The sequence below is a fragment of the Aquila chrysaetos genome, chromosome 3 (assembly GCF_900496995.4).
Source record: "Aquila chrysaetos chrysaetos chromosome 3, bAquChr1.4, whole genome shotgun sequence".
Classification (NCBI taxonomy): Eukaryota; Metazoa; Chordata; class Aves; order Accipitriformes; family Accipitridae; genus Aquila; species Aquila chrysaetos.
In genome coordinates, this window is record NC_044006.1 from 2,037,572 (window position 1) to 2,054,490 (window position 16,919).

At 64.4% G+C, this 16,919-nt stretch overlaps 2 protein-coding genes across 2 annotated transcripts; one reads left to right on the forward strand and one right to left on the reverse strand.

Moving 5' to 3' along the window:
- The first annotated feature begins 676 nt into the window (after positions 1-676).
- C3H20orf204 (chromosome 3 C20orf204 homolog) lies at positions 677-5,920 on the forward strand. Its single transcript, XM_041122121.1, has 5 exons — positions 677-781; positions 3,220-3,354; positions 3,599-3,661; positions 3,768-3,920; positions 4,841-5,920. The coding sequence occupies exons 1-5, from the start codon at positions 677-679 to the stop codon at positions 4,994-4,996; spliced, it is 612 nt and encodes a 203-aa protein (XP_040978055.1). The 3' UTR covers positions 4,997-5,920.
- A 5,352-nt stretch (positions 5,921-11,272) lies between these two features.
- On the reverse strand, positions 11,273-12,766 carry LOC115338803 (ammonium transporter Rh type A-like). The gene has a single exon (XM_041122123.1). It carries the CDS (start codon positions 12,764-12,766, stop codon positions 11,273-11,275), a length of 1,494 nt encoding a protein of 497 aa, XP_040978057.1.
- Positions 12,767-16,919: the final 4,153 nt, after the last annotated feature.

The window sequence follows — 16,919 nt, forward strand, 5'->3', positions numbered from 1 at the left end:
GCGCCGGGGCTGGGCCGGCGGCGGGTGTAACCGCCGGGTCCCGTTCCCCCCCCCCCTCCTCTTCCCCGTTCCCCCCCCTCCCCGCGGCGGCCGGGCCCGTCCCCTCCCACCGTGGAGCCAAGTTCAAACCACGAGCCCCGGCGGAGCGGGACGCGGCGCAGGGACCGGACCGGACCGGACCGGGCTCGGCTCCCCGGGAGCCACCGCAGGGTCCGCGACCGGCGGTCCCCCAGCTCCCGCGGGGCTCCATGGTGAGTCCGTCGGGGACCGCTGCCCCTTCCCCAATCCCCGGGACCCCGCCGTGCTGGAGCGGAGCCCCCCCGTACAGCCGGGATGGGGGGGGGGGGCAGCTCGGTCGGGGTGGGATTTGCAGCAGCCGGGACCCCTTCGGGACGTGGCTGGTTCTCCTGGGATGGGGGTTTGGATCGATGAGGAGAGGGGACGGTCCGGCTGGTAAGGGGCTGTTCCAGCTGGGAAAGGGGCTCGGACTGGTCGGGATGGGGCTGGTCCGGCAGGGAAAGGGCCTAGACCAGTGGGAACGGGGCTGGGCTGGGTCAGGATGGGGCTTGGATCCGGCTGGGAGGGTCGCGGTGGGATGGAACTGGGTGTCTGTGGGGAAAGGGCTCTGGTCCGACTGGGAGGGTTGGTCCAGAGGGACCAGGTTGCTGTGGCCGGGATGGGGCTTGGACCTGGCTGGTCCCGAGGGGTAGAACGGAGCCTCCGTCCCTGCCTGGGGCTACGGCAAGTGCTGGGGGTCCGGGTGGTGGCAGGGTCCCTTTGGGTAGGAGGGTGCTGGGGACAGGGTCACTCTGGCTGGAAAGACCTGGGGACCCCAGTGGGGGTCCCGGGCAGGCGGCCGGCATTGCCCCTCGCTGCCTGGGTGGCTGGGGCTAGCACGAATGCCACCAGGAGCTGCTCTATCAATAATGGTGATTTCCCTTATCTCCTCGTATTTGCTGGAGGATTAGAGCCGAGGAAGAGATTAGCTTCCCCTGCCAGGCGCAGCAGGCTGTGACCGTCCTGCACCCACGCTGGCTGCTCCTTCCCCGCCGGCCCTCCCCTAGGACGTGCCTGACCCCGGAGCTGCCCTGCCTGCCTGTAGCTTGCTGCTGCGGGGATGGGAGCTAGGGGAGACGGAATAACCCTAAATCAGCCCCTGAACTTAGCTTCCTCCATCCTGAAGGGTGCGAAGCAATAGCCAGGACCGGGGTTTGCTGGCTTCGTCTCTCCCCCGCATCCCTCTCTTGTCCCCGCTGCTTCCCCACTCTCTGTGGGGGTGGTGGGAAGCACCTACTGCACCCTCCGAGCTCCTGTCCTGGCTGCTCGCTGAGCTTTTTTAACTGCAGGCTGTGTTTCCTCCTGCGCTAAGGACTGAGAGGCCAGTGCCAGGCTCGGCTGCCTGGAAATGCTGTAAATGGTGTGCTTTCTCCTGGAATTTGGTCCCAGTTGTTTAATAAGCCACTTCAGGGAAGTCATTCCCAGTTTAATGGTAAAATTGCATGGCCTTGTCTTCCCGGCGGAGGAGGCTTCCTGAGAGCAACCCTTAGACTTTGGACAGGGTGTCCTCATGGAAGCAGCCCTCTCCTTTGGTGTCCCTGAGGATTATACCCTCGGCTCTCTGCTGAATCACCTCTGGGGCGAGATCTCTCTGTGGGTTTGCAGAGAACAAAGCTAGCAGCACAGGGAAGCTCTTCCCTGCCCTTCCCGGCCCCGGGATGGAGCCCAGCATGGCTCAACTGGAAGGCATGCAGCGATTAAGGAAGCTGAAGAGCCCAGTGGGATTTGTACTGGTTGTGTGTGGATTTGCTCATCTCCTCGCACGCGCTTCGGCTCCAAGGTGACGCCTGTGTCCGTGGGTTCCCAGACTTGCAGCGTGTTGGGTTTCGCCTCGTATTAAGCCCCCATCGCTTCTGCTGAGCTGCGGGAGGGTGGGGAAAGGCTTCCTCGTCCTTTTGGAGCCGGGACCAGCCCGTCATCGAGCGGGGAGCACGGAGCAGATGCAGGTTTTACAAACAAACCCTCCAGGTTCCCACCGAAGGGCAGGATGAATATCATCTGCCTGAGTTTGGACTTCAGCAAGGGAACTTCTTCCTTCTGGCTTCTCTGAGCAAAAGGCCAAGCCCGAGAGCCAGACGTGGCTGGGATAGCAGTGAACCTGCTGAGATGCGAGCTGGGGCTCGGGGCAGGCAGATGCTGGCAGCAGGCAGAGCTGCCTGCCCCTTCCTCCTTGCTCATACTATGGCCGCAGCACAGGGGTTGCATCTTTGGAAGGAGCTGAGCTGCTTTCTGCCTGCCCAGACCTGACATCCAGGGCGGGGGGGGGGGGGGCATGTGTGTGTGCTGGGGGGGATTTTGGGGGGGCTTTTCCTGCAAACGGGAGATGATAGAAATGCCCCGGTGCCAGGATGGGGCCCCAGCACCGTGCCATCGCTCAGCGATGCGGAGACGTGGAGAGCTGTCAGGCTCCTTTCCTGGCAGATGCTGTGCATGTATGGGGCTTCCCATCCTCGCCCTGCTGCTGTGGGACTGCTCAAATATCCCCAGTCCCGGTCACCTGAGGTTGCGTTGGCTTTTTTTCAAAGCCCCGGGGACTCATCCCTCGGAGGGTCCGGCCATCCCCTCCTTGTGCTCCCCCGCCAGCTCAGATGTCAGCACTTGGGTTTCCCCGCTCTGCCGGGGCCGGCTCGGGGCTGCCAGGAAGGCTCGGAGCTGGGAAACTCGGAGGCAGCCGGGACGCGCTGGTGAGACCAGGCGCTTGTGCTGCTTCTGTCTGGCTCTTGTGCGAGGGCACCCGAGCCTGGGATGAGCAGGGGCTGCGTGGGAGCTGGAAAAACGCTGCAAAACTGCATCCTTGCTGCGGGGGTTTGCAGAGGTGCGGAGAGCATCCTTCCGAGGGTGCCTTGAAGCTGTTTGTGTCAAAGCGTGGAGGTTTGCTGGTGGGGAACCAGGCAACTCCCTGCCTCCAGCTCCTCTCCAAAGAGCAGAGCACATCCCTTTCTGCTCTTCTTGATTTTTGCTGGTTGAGGGTCTGGCCTTGAAATGCCACAAGCTGGGGAGCTACTGGGGACCCTCTTGGGGCAGAGAGCTTGGGGACAGACAAAGCCGGGGACAAGTCTGATGGAGGCTTGTGGCCAGGGGCTGTGAAGGCAGAGCCCGGAGCATCCCTTCATCTCTGGCTTGCCCCCCCCCCCGGCTGACACTGAGCCCTTCGCTGCACAGATTCTCCCCCGGGCACTCTCCTGCGCTGTTCTGCTCCTTCTGCTCGTCGCCGTGCTGAGCAGAGGCAAGAGGTGCAGCATCGCCAAAATCCTCCGGCAGTACCGTGCTGTCATCTTCCACGAGATCCAGAACCTGGTGAGCGGGTGGCGGGATCTGCCCGGGGCCCCGGATCCCCACTCTGGGGGATGCTGCTGAGCTGGATGTGGCCCCGCTGCAGAATGTGGGTGGGGAGGGATGAGCCTGAAACTCTTAGTATGGGGTTGGCCGCTTTGCTGGTGTTTGTGGGGAGAGCGCTGTGTTTAAATGGGGCGTTCCTGCCCCACTTGGGAGGTGTGGATGCTTTGGAGTGCCTGATCTTCCCCTTGCTTTATTTCTCCAGAAAAACCTGAGCAGGTCGGCGGAGAGGAGCCCAAGGGCTGGGCCGGCTTGTCGTTCGGATAAGGTGAGCACCAACGGACCCAGGGCTGGGATGTCGTGTGGGCTGAGCCCCCAGGGAGCCGTCGAGCCCCTCTCCCTGCCCCGGGACCGCATGCTTTTCTCCTCTCCAGGACCAGAAGATCCTGCTCTCCATCTACAACATCAGCATGTCCCTGCGGGAGGTGGCGGCCGGCACCCTGCGCGGCCCCGAGGAGCTGGTGGTGTGGAAGGTGGCCAGAAACACTGACTTCGTGCTCAGGGAGAACTGCAGGAAAATCAGCAAGGTGGGAGACCTGCCCCTTCCCAGTCACCCCAGTGGCTCCCAGTTCCCCTGCATGTGGGCTGCCCTGCCTGCAGCATCCTGGGGGGTGAAGGTCTGTGCTGGGATTGTGGCTGGGGGATGCTGATGCCACAGCCTGGTGAGCTTTAAACTGGCCGGGGAGGGAAGCCTGGCTGTGGCAGCATGGGACGAGCTAGGGGGTTTTTACCACCAGTTCCCAAGTGGATTTGCCCACCTGTGCCATGATGCCATGGTTGATGGGAACACAGAGCCCCATCCAGGTGGGATGCTCACCCGGTGGGTGGGCTTACCCAGTCCTGTTCTCACTCCCAGGTGCTTGTAGGCAAGAACTGATATTTCTCCCCAAAGGGCTGCTCTGGGCTCCCCCGGCATCCCCAGGGCTCTGCCGGGGAAACCCCGGCCAGGAGGATCCCCTACAGCAGCCGCCAGCAACTCATTAACTAGCGGGGAAACCCCAGGGCAGCGAAGCGCCGGCTCCCCGGCCCTGCCCGGCTCTGGCGCGGTGCTGGGGTTGTCCTCCTCGCCATCCCGGGGAAATCAGCTGGGGCTAACCCTGCCTGGGGCTTGCTGGTGCGCGATGGAGATGCTGCTGGTCTGGAAAGTCACCTGCAGAGCCGACCTGACTGTCTGCCCTGTCCGTGGATGTGCTGTGGGGTGCATGCTGCCAGCTCGGGGAGGGACGGCCAGCTTTGGGGAACCCTGGGGACCCGAAAGCACGTCCCCGCCGCGGCCACGGGTGGTTCGGCCACCCCAGCCTGCAGCTTTGCCCATGCAAAACCCACGTACGTGGGGCGTGATGTCCCAGGCGCATCCTCGGTGCTGGAGCGGTGGCTTTTGTCCCCGTGACTAACGCCTGCGTGGTGGTGGGGGGGTATTTCTGCTCCCCCGGCGCGCCGACTGCAGAACCTGCCGCGCATCCCGGCACAGCCCCGGCGCAGGGGACCCGGCCGCAGGAGAAAGCAGCTGCGGGAGATTGGGAGGAAGGCAGAGAGGCTGGTGACCTGCTGGGAGAAGCTCTACGCCCTGCACGCATCCCACCGTGCCCCCCGGGACTCGTAGGGACACCTTCGCCACGGTGCCGGAGGGACGCGCTGCTCCGGCACCGTGGCTGCCGGCTTCTTGTTTGGAAATCTGGGGCAAATTCAATCCTGAAGGCTGCGGAGTTGCTACCGGCGGGTGCCAAAGCTGAATTTGTCCTCCTGTCTCAAGCGGTAGCCAGGGACCGGCCCCATCGCGCGTGGTGGGGGCTGGCAGGTTGGTTTGCTGTGGGACGGCTGCGGCAGGAAGCTGGAACATCAGAAACGTGGGGGAGAAGAAGGGGAAGTGCCAAAAAAAGGAGGTGAGGCGTTGGATTTCTGTGATGCTCCTGGCCCTGCATCACCTGCTGCTTTCTTGGGGACAACGGTTGCTTTTCGGGGCAAAAAGAGGACGCGTGGGGCCATGGCTTGGAGGGCTCTGCTGGAAGCGGGACCACTGCGCATCTGCAAGGCTCTGAGGGTGGCCGGGCTGCGGAGCGGGACAAGTGTCCCTGTTACACTGCTGGGACATGCAAAGTGGCTGGGCACTCACAGCAGACGGGGAAGCCAGGGTGCATCACTGGGCACCCAGGGAAGCCTGGGGAGCACCGGTGCTCGCGGATAAACAGCAAAACCCCAGGCAGCTGAGGGGGCTCGAGGCCAAGGCACGGTCTCTGGGATGGAGGCACCTCGGAGGGACCCGGCTTCTTGGCACTGTGGGTGCCCCGGCACCCCCCGGTGAGCCGAGCCCAGAGGGATGCGGGCTTCGGTGAGATGAGGAGCATCCTCCCTCATCACCGTGCTCTGCCAGTGCCCTGGCCGGGGTCCCCGCTCCCCCGTTGGGTGGCAAAAAGTCTCTGGGAAGCCAGAAATAAAACCTCTCCTTCCCTGGAAGCCCTTTGGGTGCTTTATCTGGTGACCCAGGGGCTCTTGCGCTGTGCACGGGGCTGGCGTGGTGCAGGGGCCGTGCAAACCCGGGAAGGAGCGTGCAGCGGCGGTGGGCACTGTGGTATCCTGCATCCCTGGCCCGCGGGGCCCCATCCTGCACGCTTATACTGGTGCACAGGCGGTGGAGGACAGGGCTCTGCTGCAGAAGCTGCTTTTCTGGGAGACCGTTCTGCTGTGGGCAGAGCCGGAGCGGCGGCTGGGGAGGGAGGGCTCGCGTTGTGCCCCTGCCTCAGTTTCCCCAGCCCCTCTCCGGCCGGGCGGACACTGTCACAGCCGTGAGTGGGGCCAGCCCCGGCTGTGTGGCGGTGGGGACGTCTGTCGAGGACACGAGATGGCAGCAGTGGGCTGTGCGCGCTGAGCGGAGCCGGACGGCTGCCCACGGACGTGTGTCCCCGTGGCTCGGGCCACGCGGCCGCCTGGACCACGGCCACACCAGCATCCCCCGGCCCCATCCCCACTGGGGTCTCTGCCACCCTCCCTGGTCCCAGGGGGGTTACAGCTTGGGGGGGGGGGAATGGGTGCTGATGGCAAGCGGGTCCCTCACCCGTGCTCCTTGGAGGGGATGGGGGGGGGGCACAATTCCCTGGGGGTTTCTCCGTGGGTTCAAGCAGCCGGCTGGGGTGGGGGGATGCAGGGAGGGGAGGGCAGGAGATGCTCGGGGGTCCTTGCCCACCCCCTGCCTCTGGGACATGGGCTGGAAGGAGCTTGCGGGGGGGGCTGCATTGCTGGGGTGGATAGGAGAGACCCCCTCCAGGCACACCAGGGCTCCTGGGATTTAGCAGGGTGCAGGATGGGCCCCTTGATTTGATGGGGCATGACAGGGACCTTGGTTTGGGGAGGGTGAGAACAAGGCGGGGGGGGGGGGGCAGGCTGGGGATGCTGCTCTTGTGGGGTCCCTCCAGGGCCGGTGGGCCCCGGGAGACACTGTCTTCATGGTATGGGGCAGGCGGGCCCATCCAGGGAGCCGTGGTTCGGCACATCTCGATGCCGCAGACCTCCCAGAGCTGCACCCTGCTGCCACCGGTGCCGCGCTCCTCCCTGGCCGGCTCCTTCCTCCCAGCTCCATCCTCCTCCTCGGGAGCAAGCACTGCCTTCTTTTCCTCCTGCCCTTTCTGTTGCCTCCATGGCCGCCAGTTTAGATTCAGGTTTTCTTTCTTATTCCCCCCACTCATCCCCGACACAGCCCCCCCTGCATCCTGCCAGCATCCCAGAATAGCCCTATTGATGCTTTACATCCCATAGACGGGACCCGGTGGCTCGTGCACCGGCGTGAGCGGGACGGTGGCTTGGGACATGGTGACTCACTGCCTTTTTCTGCATCAAGGCTGGAGCAAAGTCCACCCCCTTCCACCAACCCCTCAGCACCTTCCCAGATAAAACAGAGCAGCAACAGGGGAGGGCAGCTGCTGCCGAGCCGGGAAATCACCGTGTGCTGCCTGCGCACCCCCCCCCCGGCATCTCGCCCCGGCTGCTTCTGCAGACAGGGAATAGGGGAGGTTGTGCCCAGTGCTGCCAGTTTGGCATCTGGGTGGCAGTGGGAGGCTCGTGCCGGCGTTTGTGGGGGTTTACAGGCATTGGCACGCTTGCCGTGAGCGAGCTCGCCGTGAGCTTGCCGTGAGTACCGGCTGCGGCGAGGGGGGAGAGGGAACCCGGTGCAGCGGCAGGAATGAGTGCATGGAAAGGAAGGAAAGAGTGAAGGAAGAGGCAAAAGGGAGGGAGGGGAAAAGCGAGGTCGAAGCGACGGTGGAATCACAGCAAAAACAGCCGGAAAAAGGAAACGGGCCCTGAAAAGTCAAATAAAAATAGCAGCGAGGCGAACCCAAGTGTGCAGCACATGGGAGTGAGCGCATTTCCTTCGAGGGCAGCACCGCACGCTCCCGGCTGCTCCGGGGGGGCCGCTCTGATGTGGCTCCAGCAGCCGCTGCCGCCGTGGCCCCCCCCTCCCCGTACCGTGCCAGCCGCTTGGCAGCCGGTCGGCGTCCCGCCAGCCCCGACTTCGCCCGCGGTCCGAGCACGCTTTGCCCGGACCGCGGGCCGGGCGGTTGGCGGGGATGCGGTACGCTCGCTCGGGGATGCGGTACGCTCGCTCGGGCACGCTACGGGGCAGGACGCGGCTGCACACGCGTGTGTTAGAGCACGAGGGGGTGCGCGGGGTGCGTGTGCGCGGGGGGCTCGCTCGCCGTGCCCTCGGCCGCCGTGCCGTGTGCCGCCGGCTGATCTCCTTGCCAGATGCATCCGAGCGCTGTGCAAACAGCGCAATCATGGTTTCCTCCCTTCGCCGGCTTGTTTTGCAATCGCGGCAGGGGCCCGCCGGGAGCTGGGGGTCGGCGGTGGGGATGAGGACGGGGATGGAGACGGGTGCTCCTTTACCAGGGCCGGCGTGCTGCGTCCCAACCCGGCTGCAGGCAGACCCCCGGCGTGCCCGGGGACCGTGCCCAGGGGACGGTGGCTGCCCTATTTCCGCAGAGCCGATGCCGGAGGCGCGTTTCACCCCTTTGCACCATCGCCGTCCCAACGAAATGCAGCTGCCCCTGGACTGGAGCAGAGCCGTCACCGTCCCGGGGTACCAGCAGCCCCCCTGGCCGGTGTCTGGGGGGGCCCTCACCCACCCGTACCCCCTGCTTCGGTCCTCACCCCCCTCGCAAGCGGGGCTGGGGGCCCGTCCCCTGGCAGCCCCAGCGCTGGGGGCACTGGCACACGCAGGCTGTGTCTGACGAAGCAGAGCAGCGTTTTGTTCTCTCTCCCATCTCCCTGCAGCATCGTAAAGCTGTTGAAAGCCCAGATTTACGGTGTGATAAACGCTAGGGGCTCTGCTGAATATTTTACTGCTCCATCCTTTGGAGAGCGGCTGGTTTGGAGAAGCGGGGAGAGCCGGGCGCGGGGCGGCACACCCAGCGGCATCGCTGCCCAGCTCCAGCTGGAGGACAGCAGATCCCGGGGGGGTGAGGATGGCCAGGAGTGGGGCTGCACGGAGCCATGCCACGGCCCAGGTGGCTCCCGGCACCCCCAGCCGTGGGATACCGGGTGCCTGAGCCCCTCCGGGCAGCGGGAAAGTGCTGACCACCCCCCCCCCCCCCCATAATTTCCTGGGCCCGTTGCCGGTTTTGGAGGCATCTGCTGAGCAGATTGTGCCACGGCGTGCCGGGGTGCCCGTGCCAGGATATATCAGCCGAGAGGCAGGGTGTGCCCGGGTCCGGCTTCGGGGGCTCTCCCTCCCCGCACCCCCATCGCCCGCTCCCCCGCCGGGTGCCGCGGGCTGCTCGGCGGGAGGCTGCATCCTCGCTGGGAAGAGCTGGGTGATGCTGGAAATCAGCTCTGCCCTGCTCCACCGCCGCCTCTGCCAGCAAGAGGTTTGCAGGCTCGGGGCCGCACGTGGATGCGAGCGTGCACGTGTGTGCACGCGTGTATACGTCCGTCCACGCATGTATGTCTGTGTACGGGTGCGTGCAGGTGATGATTATGTGTGTGCGTGGGTGCGTGCGTGTGATTTTGGGTGTGCGCACGTGATTCCTCTCTTCCCGAGGCGGTGGCTGCAGCTCCCCGGGACCACCGGCCCCGTGTACCCTCCTCCCTGCCGCTGGAGCCGGAGCCGGAGCCGGGCGTTGGAGCTGGCAGGACTTGGCACGGGGAAAAAAGCCAGCGGGACGGGGATGCCGGGCTCAGCGGGAGCGCCAGCTCGCACCGAGGCTGGATGCTGCCGATCCGGGTCCCGATGGTATCGCGGCTCCCCGGGCGGACGCTGGCTCCGGCGGCTCTCGACGCCCAGCGGGAGCCACGCAGCGGCGAGGGGCCCGGCCGGACCCCGCTCCCGCTCCGTGCCGGCGAGCGGGCGCACGACGCCTCCCGACACCGGCACGGGGCACGTCCACGCCGAGCGGCCGAGAACCTGGGGGGGGGACACACTGGGGCTTGGGGGGGAGACGGAGCTCTGCCTCCCGCCACCGTGGCCCCCGGCCCCGCTGCTCGACCCACGGCATCCTGCGCCGGGGCCCATTGTTCGGCCGCGCCGGTCTGCGGGGCAGGATTCCTTTGTCAGAGCTCGGCAATATTTTATTCTAACAATTAACCAAACACACCCGGGCCCCCGAGCCTGTTTGTGATTATTGGAGGGCGAATTCCCCAGCCTCGCTCCCTCTTGGTGTCAGCTCTGCCTGGGGCGGAGGGGATCCAGCCCCACTCCCACCGGCTCAGGGTTGGGGACCCCCAACCGCGCTGAGAGTCCCCCCGCTCCTGCGGCCGGCTCTGGGGCGGGAGCGGGGGGGGATTTGGTTGCCTCGACCCCCTCGGGAGCCCGCGAGCATCACCGACATTGTCTCCGCAGCAGCGGGATCCGTGGCGGCGCAGGGGCAGCGGTGACTCATGGCGGGGGGGGGGGAATGTGAATCACAGCCCTCGCTCTCCGGGCAGGATGCGGCCCCGTGCTTGCAGCTTGCCGCATGCCAGCGATGGACCGCAGGCTTTGTCCTCCATGGGGTGGAAGCTGCTCGCTGCCCGCGGCGGGATGGGATGGGGCCGCTGCTTTTCCTTGGCCCCCCCCCCCCCCCCGGCAGCCTGGGATGCTGGTGCAGCTTTCCCGGCCCCAGCTTCGGGGTGGGATGAGGGTTTTGTGGGGTGCGGGTACCTCCTGGCTCTCTCCGAGACTCTTCGCCGTGCTCTAGCTGCATCCTCATCGCCGCTTGCTGCACCGGTGGTAAAAAAAAGCTGGCACCTCCTTTTGCAAACTATCCTGGAGAGTGGATTGCCCAGCGCAGGTTATCAAATCCCTGTTAAATCCCTCGCTTGGGGCCAGCTCAGCTCATCTCACCCTGCCGCTGCATTTCCACCCTCCAGGCAGTGGGTGCTGGGTCCCCAGCCCGGTGCCGTGGCCAGAGCCGCGGCTGGAGCCAGCAGCGAGCCGGCAGCCTTCTCCGGGTGCTGCCCGTCGTGGGCAGGGGAGTCCTGAGTGGGAGCTGGAGCCGAGGGCCGGGGCGAGCACCGCCGGTGATGCCGCCCACCGAGAGCGAAGCAGCCAGCACCGGTGCCGGTTCTTTGTGGCGGGGCTGTCCAGGTTAGCCGGGGGTTATTAGCCATCCCGGGGGAGACACCCTGAGCGGATCGTTTCTCCAGTTGCTGCCGGGGATGGAGGGATCCCGGGAGCGGCTGGGGCAGAGGAGGGGGTTCGCGGCCACAGGGTGGGAGGACGGAGGATGGACGGGTGTCACGGTGCTGCCCCGGCCCTGCCAGCATCCCCGGCAGCCGGAGCCGGGTGCGGGGCAGGGAGCGGGTACAGGCAGCGTTTCTGCCTGCTGCTTCCCACGGGTGATGGGGACAGAAAGGTACGACCCCTGAGCCGGTCCCCCGGCTCTCGCCGTGGCTGCGCACACACCAGTGCCTAAACCCGTTCCTTCAGAGCCAAGGCTCCTTCCTCGGCGGTGCCGCCTGGCCCCGGGCTCTCGGCCTCATCCTGGATCTTAAAATACAGCGAGTCGTCAAAGCAGAGCCGCTCGGGCGGCCGGGCCAGGCAGGGCAGCCGAAGCACAGCACCGGTGAGCAGCCCGGCGAGCAGCGAGCCACCGACGGCCACCGCTAGCCCCACCGCCTGGCACAGCGCCCGCCCGCCCGCCCCGCGGTCCCCCCACCATCTCCACGCCCCCTCATCGGTATCGCCCGCGACGGGGGACACTTGGGAGAAACGGGACCCGGCGGTGTCCTCGGATGCCACCAGGATGGCCACGGCGCTGGCTGCGCCGCCGAGGATGCCGGGCAAGCCGTGGAGGTTGTGGATGCCGCACCGGTCCTGGAGCGCGAGCTTCCTTGCCAGGAGCGGGGTGAGGAACTTGAAGCCGAGGACGCACGCCACGGCCGAGAGGCTGCCCAGGGCAAGAGCGGCCACCGGCGGCACGGCCATGTCAGCCACCGCGCCGATGGCCACTCCACCGGCCAGGCTGCCGTTCTGTAGGTGGCCGGGGCTGAGCTTGCTGTCCCTCTCCAGCAGGCTGGAGGCCACCACGGTGGTCACGGCGCTGGCGCTCATGGCCAGGAAGGTGTTCAGGATGGCACGGCGCTGGGCATCTCCCGGTTGGCAGAGGACAGCCACGAAGCTGGGCCAGAAAACCCAGAGGATGAGCGTCCCCACCAGCGACAGGAGGTCGGAGTGGGGCGTCGCGGTCTCCTTGGGGTGCACCGGCCGACGTGCCGCCCCGAATAGAGCTTTGGACACGCCGAGGCCGAAATAGCAGGAGAAGACGTGGATGGTGATGGTGCCCCCCACGTCCAGGACGCCCAGACAGGTGACGATGGCCCACTCGCTGGCGAGGTAGATGGGGACTTCGCAGGTGGCCACGACGAGGAGCTGGCAGGGGCTCGTCCTCCCCAGGACGGCCCCCACGGAGATGAGCACCGTCACGGCGGCGAACTCGGCGGTGAGGAGGTTGCGAAGGTCCAGGTGGACCCGGCCGTGGTGGAAGCGACGGAGCGAGCCTTGCAGCACCAGCGCCCATTGCGTGGAGAAGTTGAGCAGGAGAAAGTTGTGGGTGAGGACGCTGAGCCCGTAGCGGGGCAGGAACGTCAGCAGGAGCCCCAGCCCCACCACCAGCATCACCTGGATGTCCTGGAAGAGGGGGAAGATGCCGGAGAGCTGGTTGGCCACCAAGTTGGCATCTTCTGCCTGCGCCGAGGGCTCATCGTAGGTGATGAAGAAGGTGAAGAAGAGGAGCAGGGCACCCTGGAAGAGCCCCAGGGAGAGGGGCAGGAGGCGGCGGGGGCGGGGGGGGGGGTGGCACGGCCATCCCAGGGTGGACAGGAGGGGACGGTGACCGGTGGGATGGCTGGACACGGGGCGACAGCCCGGCAGCACTCGCGGGGTGAGCTCCTCTCGCTCCTGCATCGGGGGTTTTATTGCCACGGTTAATTTTTAACCGAAGATATAAGTTTATGTGCCAGAAGAGGTGTTTTTCCCCCCCTCCCTTCTTTAAACACAACGCCCATAAATTACCCACGTGGTCTTGTTTGGCCGCCATAAAAAGTGGACGTGAGGGAGGTTATGATTTTGAAGGGAAACAAGAAAAACCTGCTGTGGGGCAAAGAGGGGAGAAGGACGATCTGTGAGGAGCCAGCCAGGGGTGAGGGTACCACGGCACACACCCCCATTTAACCCATCCCTACCCGGGAACGGGGACCATGCCACTGAAACCCCCGGAGCGATGCTGGGTGCTTAGACCCCAGCAGCTCCCGCTCTGGCTCTGGCCACATCCCACCCAGGGACGGCTCCGGCACCATCACCACCCCACGCTGCGGGATGATGCACGTTTTGCTCGGCAATTGCCTGGATTTTGCGAAGCGCCATAAAGCTCCAAAATCGGGGCCGAAAAGATCATTTTCTCACAGGTTTGCATTGGCTTGAATGGCTGGAAATTCATTAACAATTAGCGCGCGAGAAAAACAAAGCCCAGAGCAGCCAAGCAGCTACCCCGAAGTTTCTGGGTTGCTGCTTAGTGTGACATTTTGCCAGTGAATGTCTGGAAAAAAAAAAATTAAAAAAAAAATATATGAGAACCACAAGAACAAAAGGCAGAAGGGTTGGTAAATATTTGTTCCAGAGAGAAGATATTTTTGTGCTGTCCCTGATCTCAACACCCCTGCCGCGGGCGCTGGCTCCGCGCCGCTCTTCGTCATTGTTACTGGAGGATGAGGCAGGCGAGGGCGCAAAATGGGAAACAATTGTTGAATAATCTGCGCGAGGCTCCTCTGCCAAACCCTCCCCGGCCATTTTTCAACCCAAAGATGCTGGAAATGGGGGCAACGTATATGAGGAGGAGGTGCTTTGAAGGCAGCGCCTTTGGGGGTTGAGGAGGAGTTGCGTTGTGCCCAAGCCGCGGCCAACAGCGGCGGAGGGCTGGTGAGAGCTGCGGGGGTTTGCGGGATGGGACCCGGGATGCTTTGTCCACCCATAACATGTCCCTGCCACCCCACTGGTGATGCTAACGGCAGCGGATGCTCCCGCAGGGATCCCTCGCCCGAGGAAATGTGGGGCTGGGGTCCCCACGGTGCCGTACGGCTTTCTCTGGTGTCCCCAGGGTGGCTGGGGATGGGATGGGATGAGCGGGCAGGACGTTCCCATTGCTCCTGCCCGTGCCCGCACCGGGGGCACAGCCCGACCCACCTCCCGCGGCTGGTGCCGGCTCCCACCTCCATCGGGGCAGCGGGGACGAGGGACAAGGGGACTCAGGGGAAGCCTCCCCCACTCCTTGCTGGTATAAAAAAGGCAAAGAAAGGTGATTTCAGCCCCCAACCCCTCACCCGTAACCCTCCGCATGCCACGTCAGCCCTCCAAAGGGATTTTCAAGGGGACAGCCTGGCACAGTAAAACCTCTTTGGTTGATGGCAGGTGAGATAAAACCCCAGGGTGATGCTTGGAGCAGGTAGCGCTCCTGAAATGGAGGTGCTGGGCTGCTCTTAAAGAGCTGGGGAAAGCATTTTGGCCCCGGCTGAGCAAGGGAGCTGCATGCGAGCAAGGGTAAGGGCTCCCCTTGGTGTGCCTGACGCAGGGGTGCTCGCTGCTGCGCGCTTGGTGCTGCACGCTCGCTCCCCTCCTGCTGTCCCACAGCAGCTCAGCCCTCCCCTCCCATTTTGGTTTGGGTCTTTTTTAAGGTGAGGTTAAAGAAAATGTTAAAAGAAAAAGCTTTTAAACAGGTCTTTTTAAAAGTAGAGCGCTTCGAAGATTTCAAGGTTACGGCACAGTGCCTCCTGCGAGGAGGAGGAGGAAGATGCTGGAGGAGACGCGTCCTCCTGGAGCATCCCAGCGCTGCCAGATCTGCTGGAGAGGACAAGCATCACGTTGGGAGGTTTGGGATGTAAAAGCCCTCCTGGATCCGGCCGTCACTTCTGGCAAGGGGCGGAGGCGCGGGAAGTCGGGGTGCCCTCGCTGGACCCGACTTGCTGGGTCAGCAGAGTCTGTGCGGGGGCAAGCGGGGAAGCGGCAGCGCAGGGCCGGGCTGCCGGGCTCGGTGCTCGGGGACGGCGGTGTTCCAGGACTCCTTATCTCGGTCGGCAGGCGATAGCGAGTTGCAGGCTCAGTGGGATGTCCTTCAACACGTGCTCTTTTTCCACCTGGAAATCTTGCTCTGGCAGCATTTGGGGATTTGGGATGCTTATCTGGGCTCCCGGAGAGGCAGAAGCCAACGGAGGGGCTCTGCCGCGACCCGCAGCCCCTCGCATCCCTCCATGAGCCACGCTGGCACATGGGTACGCGTGGAGACCGGGACCAACCACCACCACGACCCTTTGCCGAGCCGTTGGGTACCACCATCCCCTTCCCTTGGGAAAAAGGCCGTCCCATTTAGCCTCCTTGCTTCCCAAACCAGACGAGGTGCAAAGAGCAACGATGCCCAAGCGCTCCCCGGACCAAAGACCCCGCTGCAGAGAGGGGGGGAAACCCCTCCTGGGCGCAGATTAAAAAATAACCTTTATGGCACCCATAAAAGCAGGTCGAAGTTTCAAGAGGTCGCTGGGAAGGTGAAAGTCCCCCCGGCCCCGGAGCACCCCCGAGGGCAGCGAATAATTAACCCCGGGGTGCAGGGTGTGCCGGCGGGATGCCACGGTCCTCGTGGAGAGGACCCGGTTGCGGGGAGAAAGGTCCGGTCCCTCCGGTAACATTTTCCAGGCACGGAGAATTTTCTTTCGGCACCGAAGGAGCGGGGATGGAGGAAGCATCTGGCGAGGGCCGGGGCGGCGGGGAGGGGAGCATTGAATTCCACCCCCCACGTCCCCCTTTCACTGTGTGGGCAGTTGTTTTATGGCAGGAGGACTGGGGAACCATTTTAGCATGATCCACGCTGAGACTGCTAGAGGAGTTCCCCGCTGAGGGCTGGATACAAAGAAAAGCTGAATTAACCGAGGGTCATATAAGGCAACAGGATCTGACAGATCCGAGCCAATATATGCTGGCAACAGCCAGTCCATGGCACTGTGAGAAAACACTCCTGCAAATTTAACAAATCCCTATGGTCTAGAAAGTCATGTACAAGAAATTACTAATGAAGGGATCTAGTCATATCTGGATTTCCAGACGTTGGTCATGCTCCCACCGCGTTTTGCAGGCCATATAAGTACATGGATCTGAATCCCGGGTGCTGGAGACCGGGAGGATTGTTCCGATCGTCTTGTCTGACCTCCTGCGTCAGACGAGGGCTCCCGGCGAGGAGGGGATGCTCAGCCCAGCCGGGCGGCGGCGGCCGGATCCTGCGGCCGTGCCGGGCTGGGGTTGGCTGGAGAAGCCCGAAGGGGTGCGAGGTTTGGGAATGCCGGGGTGGCACGGGGGTGGCTGGGTGCCCCCACCCCGTGGCAATGCGCTGGCGCCCCGGGGACGGGTGCTGGGGACCCGCTGCCGGGCAGGAGGGAGCGGGAGCTCCGGCTTCATCCCCGCGGTGGGGAGGGACTGCCGACGGCACCCCCCGGCCTCGGCATCCCTCTTCTCCCCGCCGCCCCTTCCAGCCGCTCTGTTGAGCCCGGAGCACCCCAAAATTCCCCGTTCCCTAAAGATCCTGCTGGCAAGCCGGGCTACCCACGGAGCTACGCCTGGCTCCCGCCTCAGCCCCTCTGTAGGTCCTACATAAACACCCGCCTGGTGTCTAAGCGAGCCGGGAGCGAGCACCGCCGGCGTTTTAAAAGCCCCGGTCCAGCTCTGACCCCGGGAGCCCCAGTGCCGGCTGTCAGGCGGCGGGTGGGGGGGCAGTCCCCCCCCCCTCCAGCCCCTCTCAGCCGGGTCCTACCGGGGGTGGGGGACAAAAGCCGAACAGACGTCACACCGGCATCACGCGGTCCAAGTGGCCTTCTCCATCTTGTTAGCACATTGTGTAACACAACATGTGGAGGCGCTGGGACCGCACACGCATGCACTCCCCGACAGCCCAACCGGGGGGAAAAGAAGGAGGGGAAAAAAAAAAAAAAAAAACAACCCCAAGAAAAAGAAGAAGAAAAAAAAAAAAAAAGGAAGCAATTTAAGCTTTGAATCTTTCTCTTTAAAATGTTCTCATGGCTTC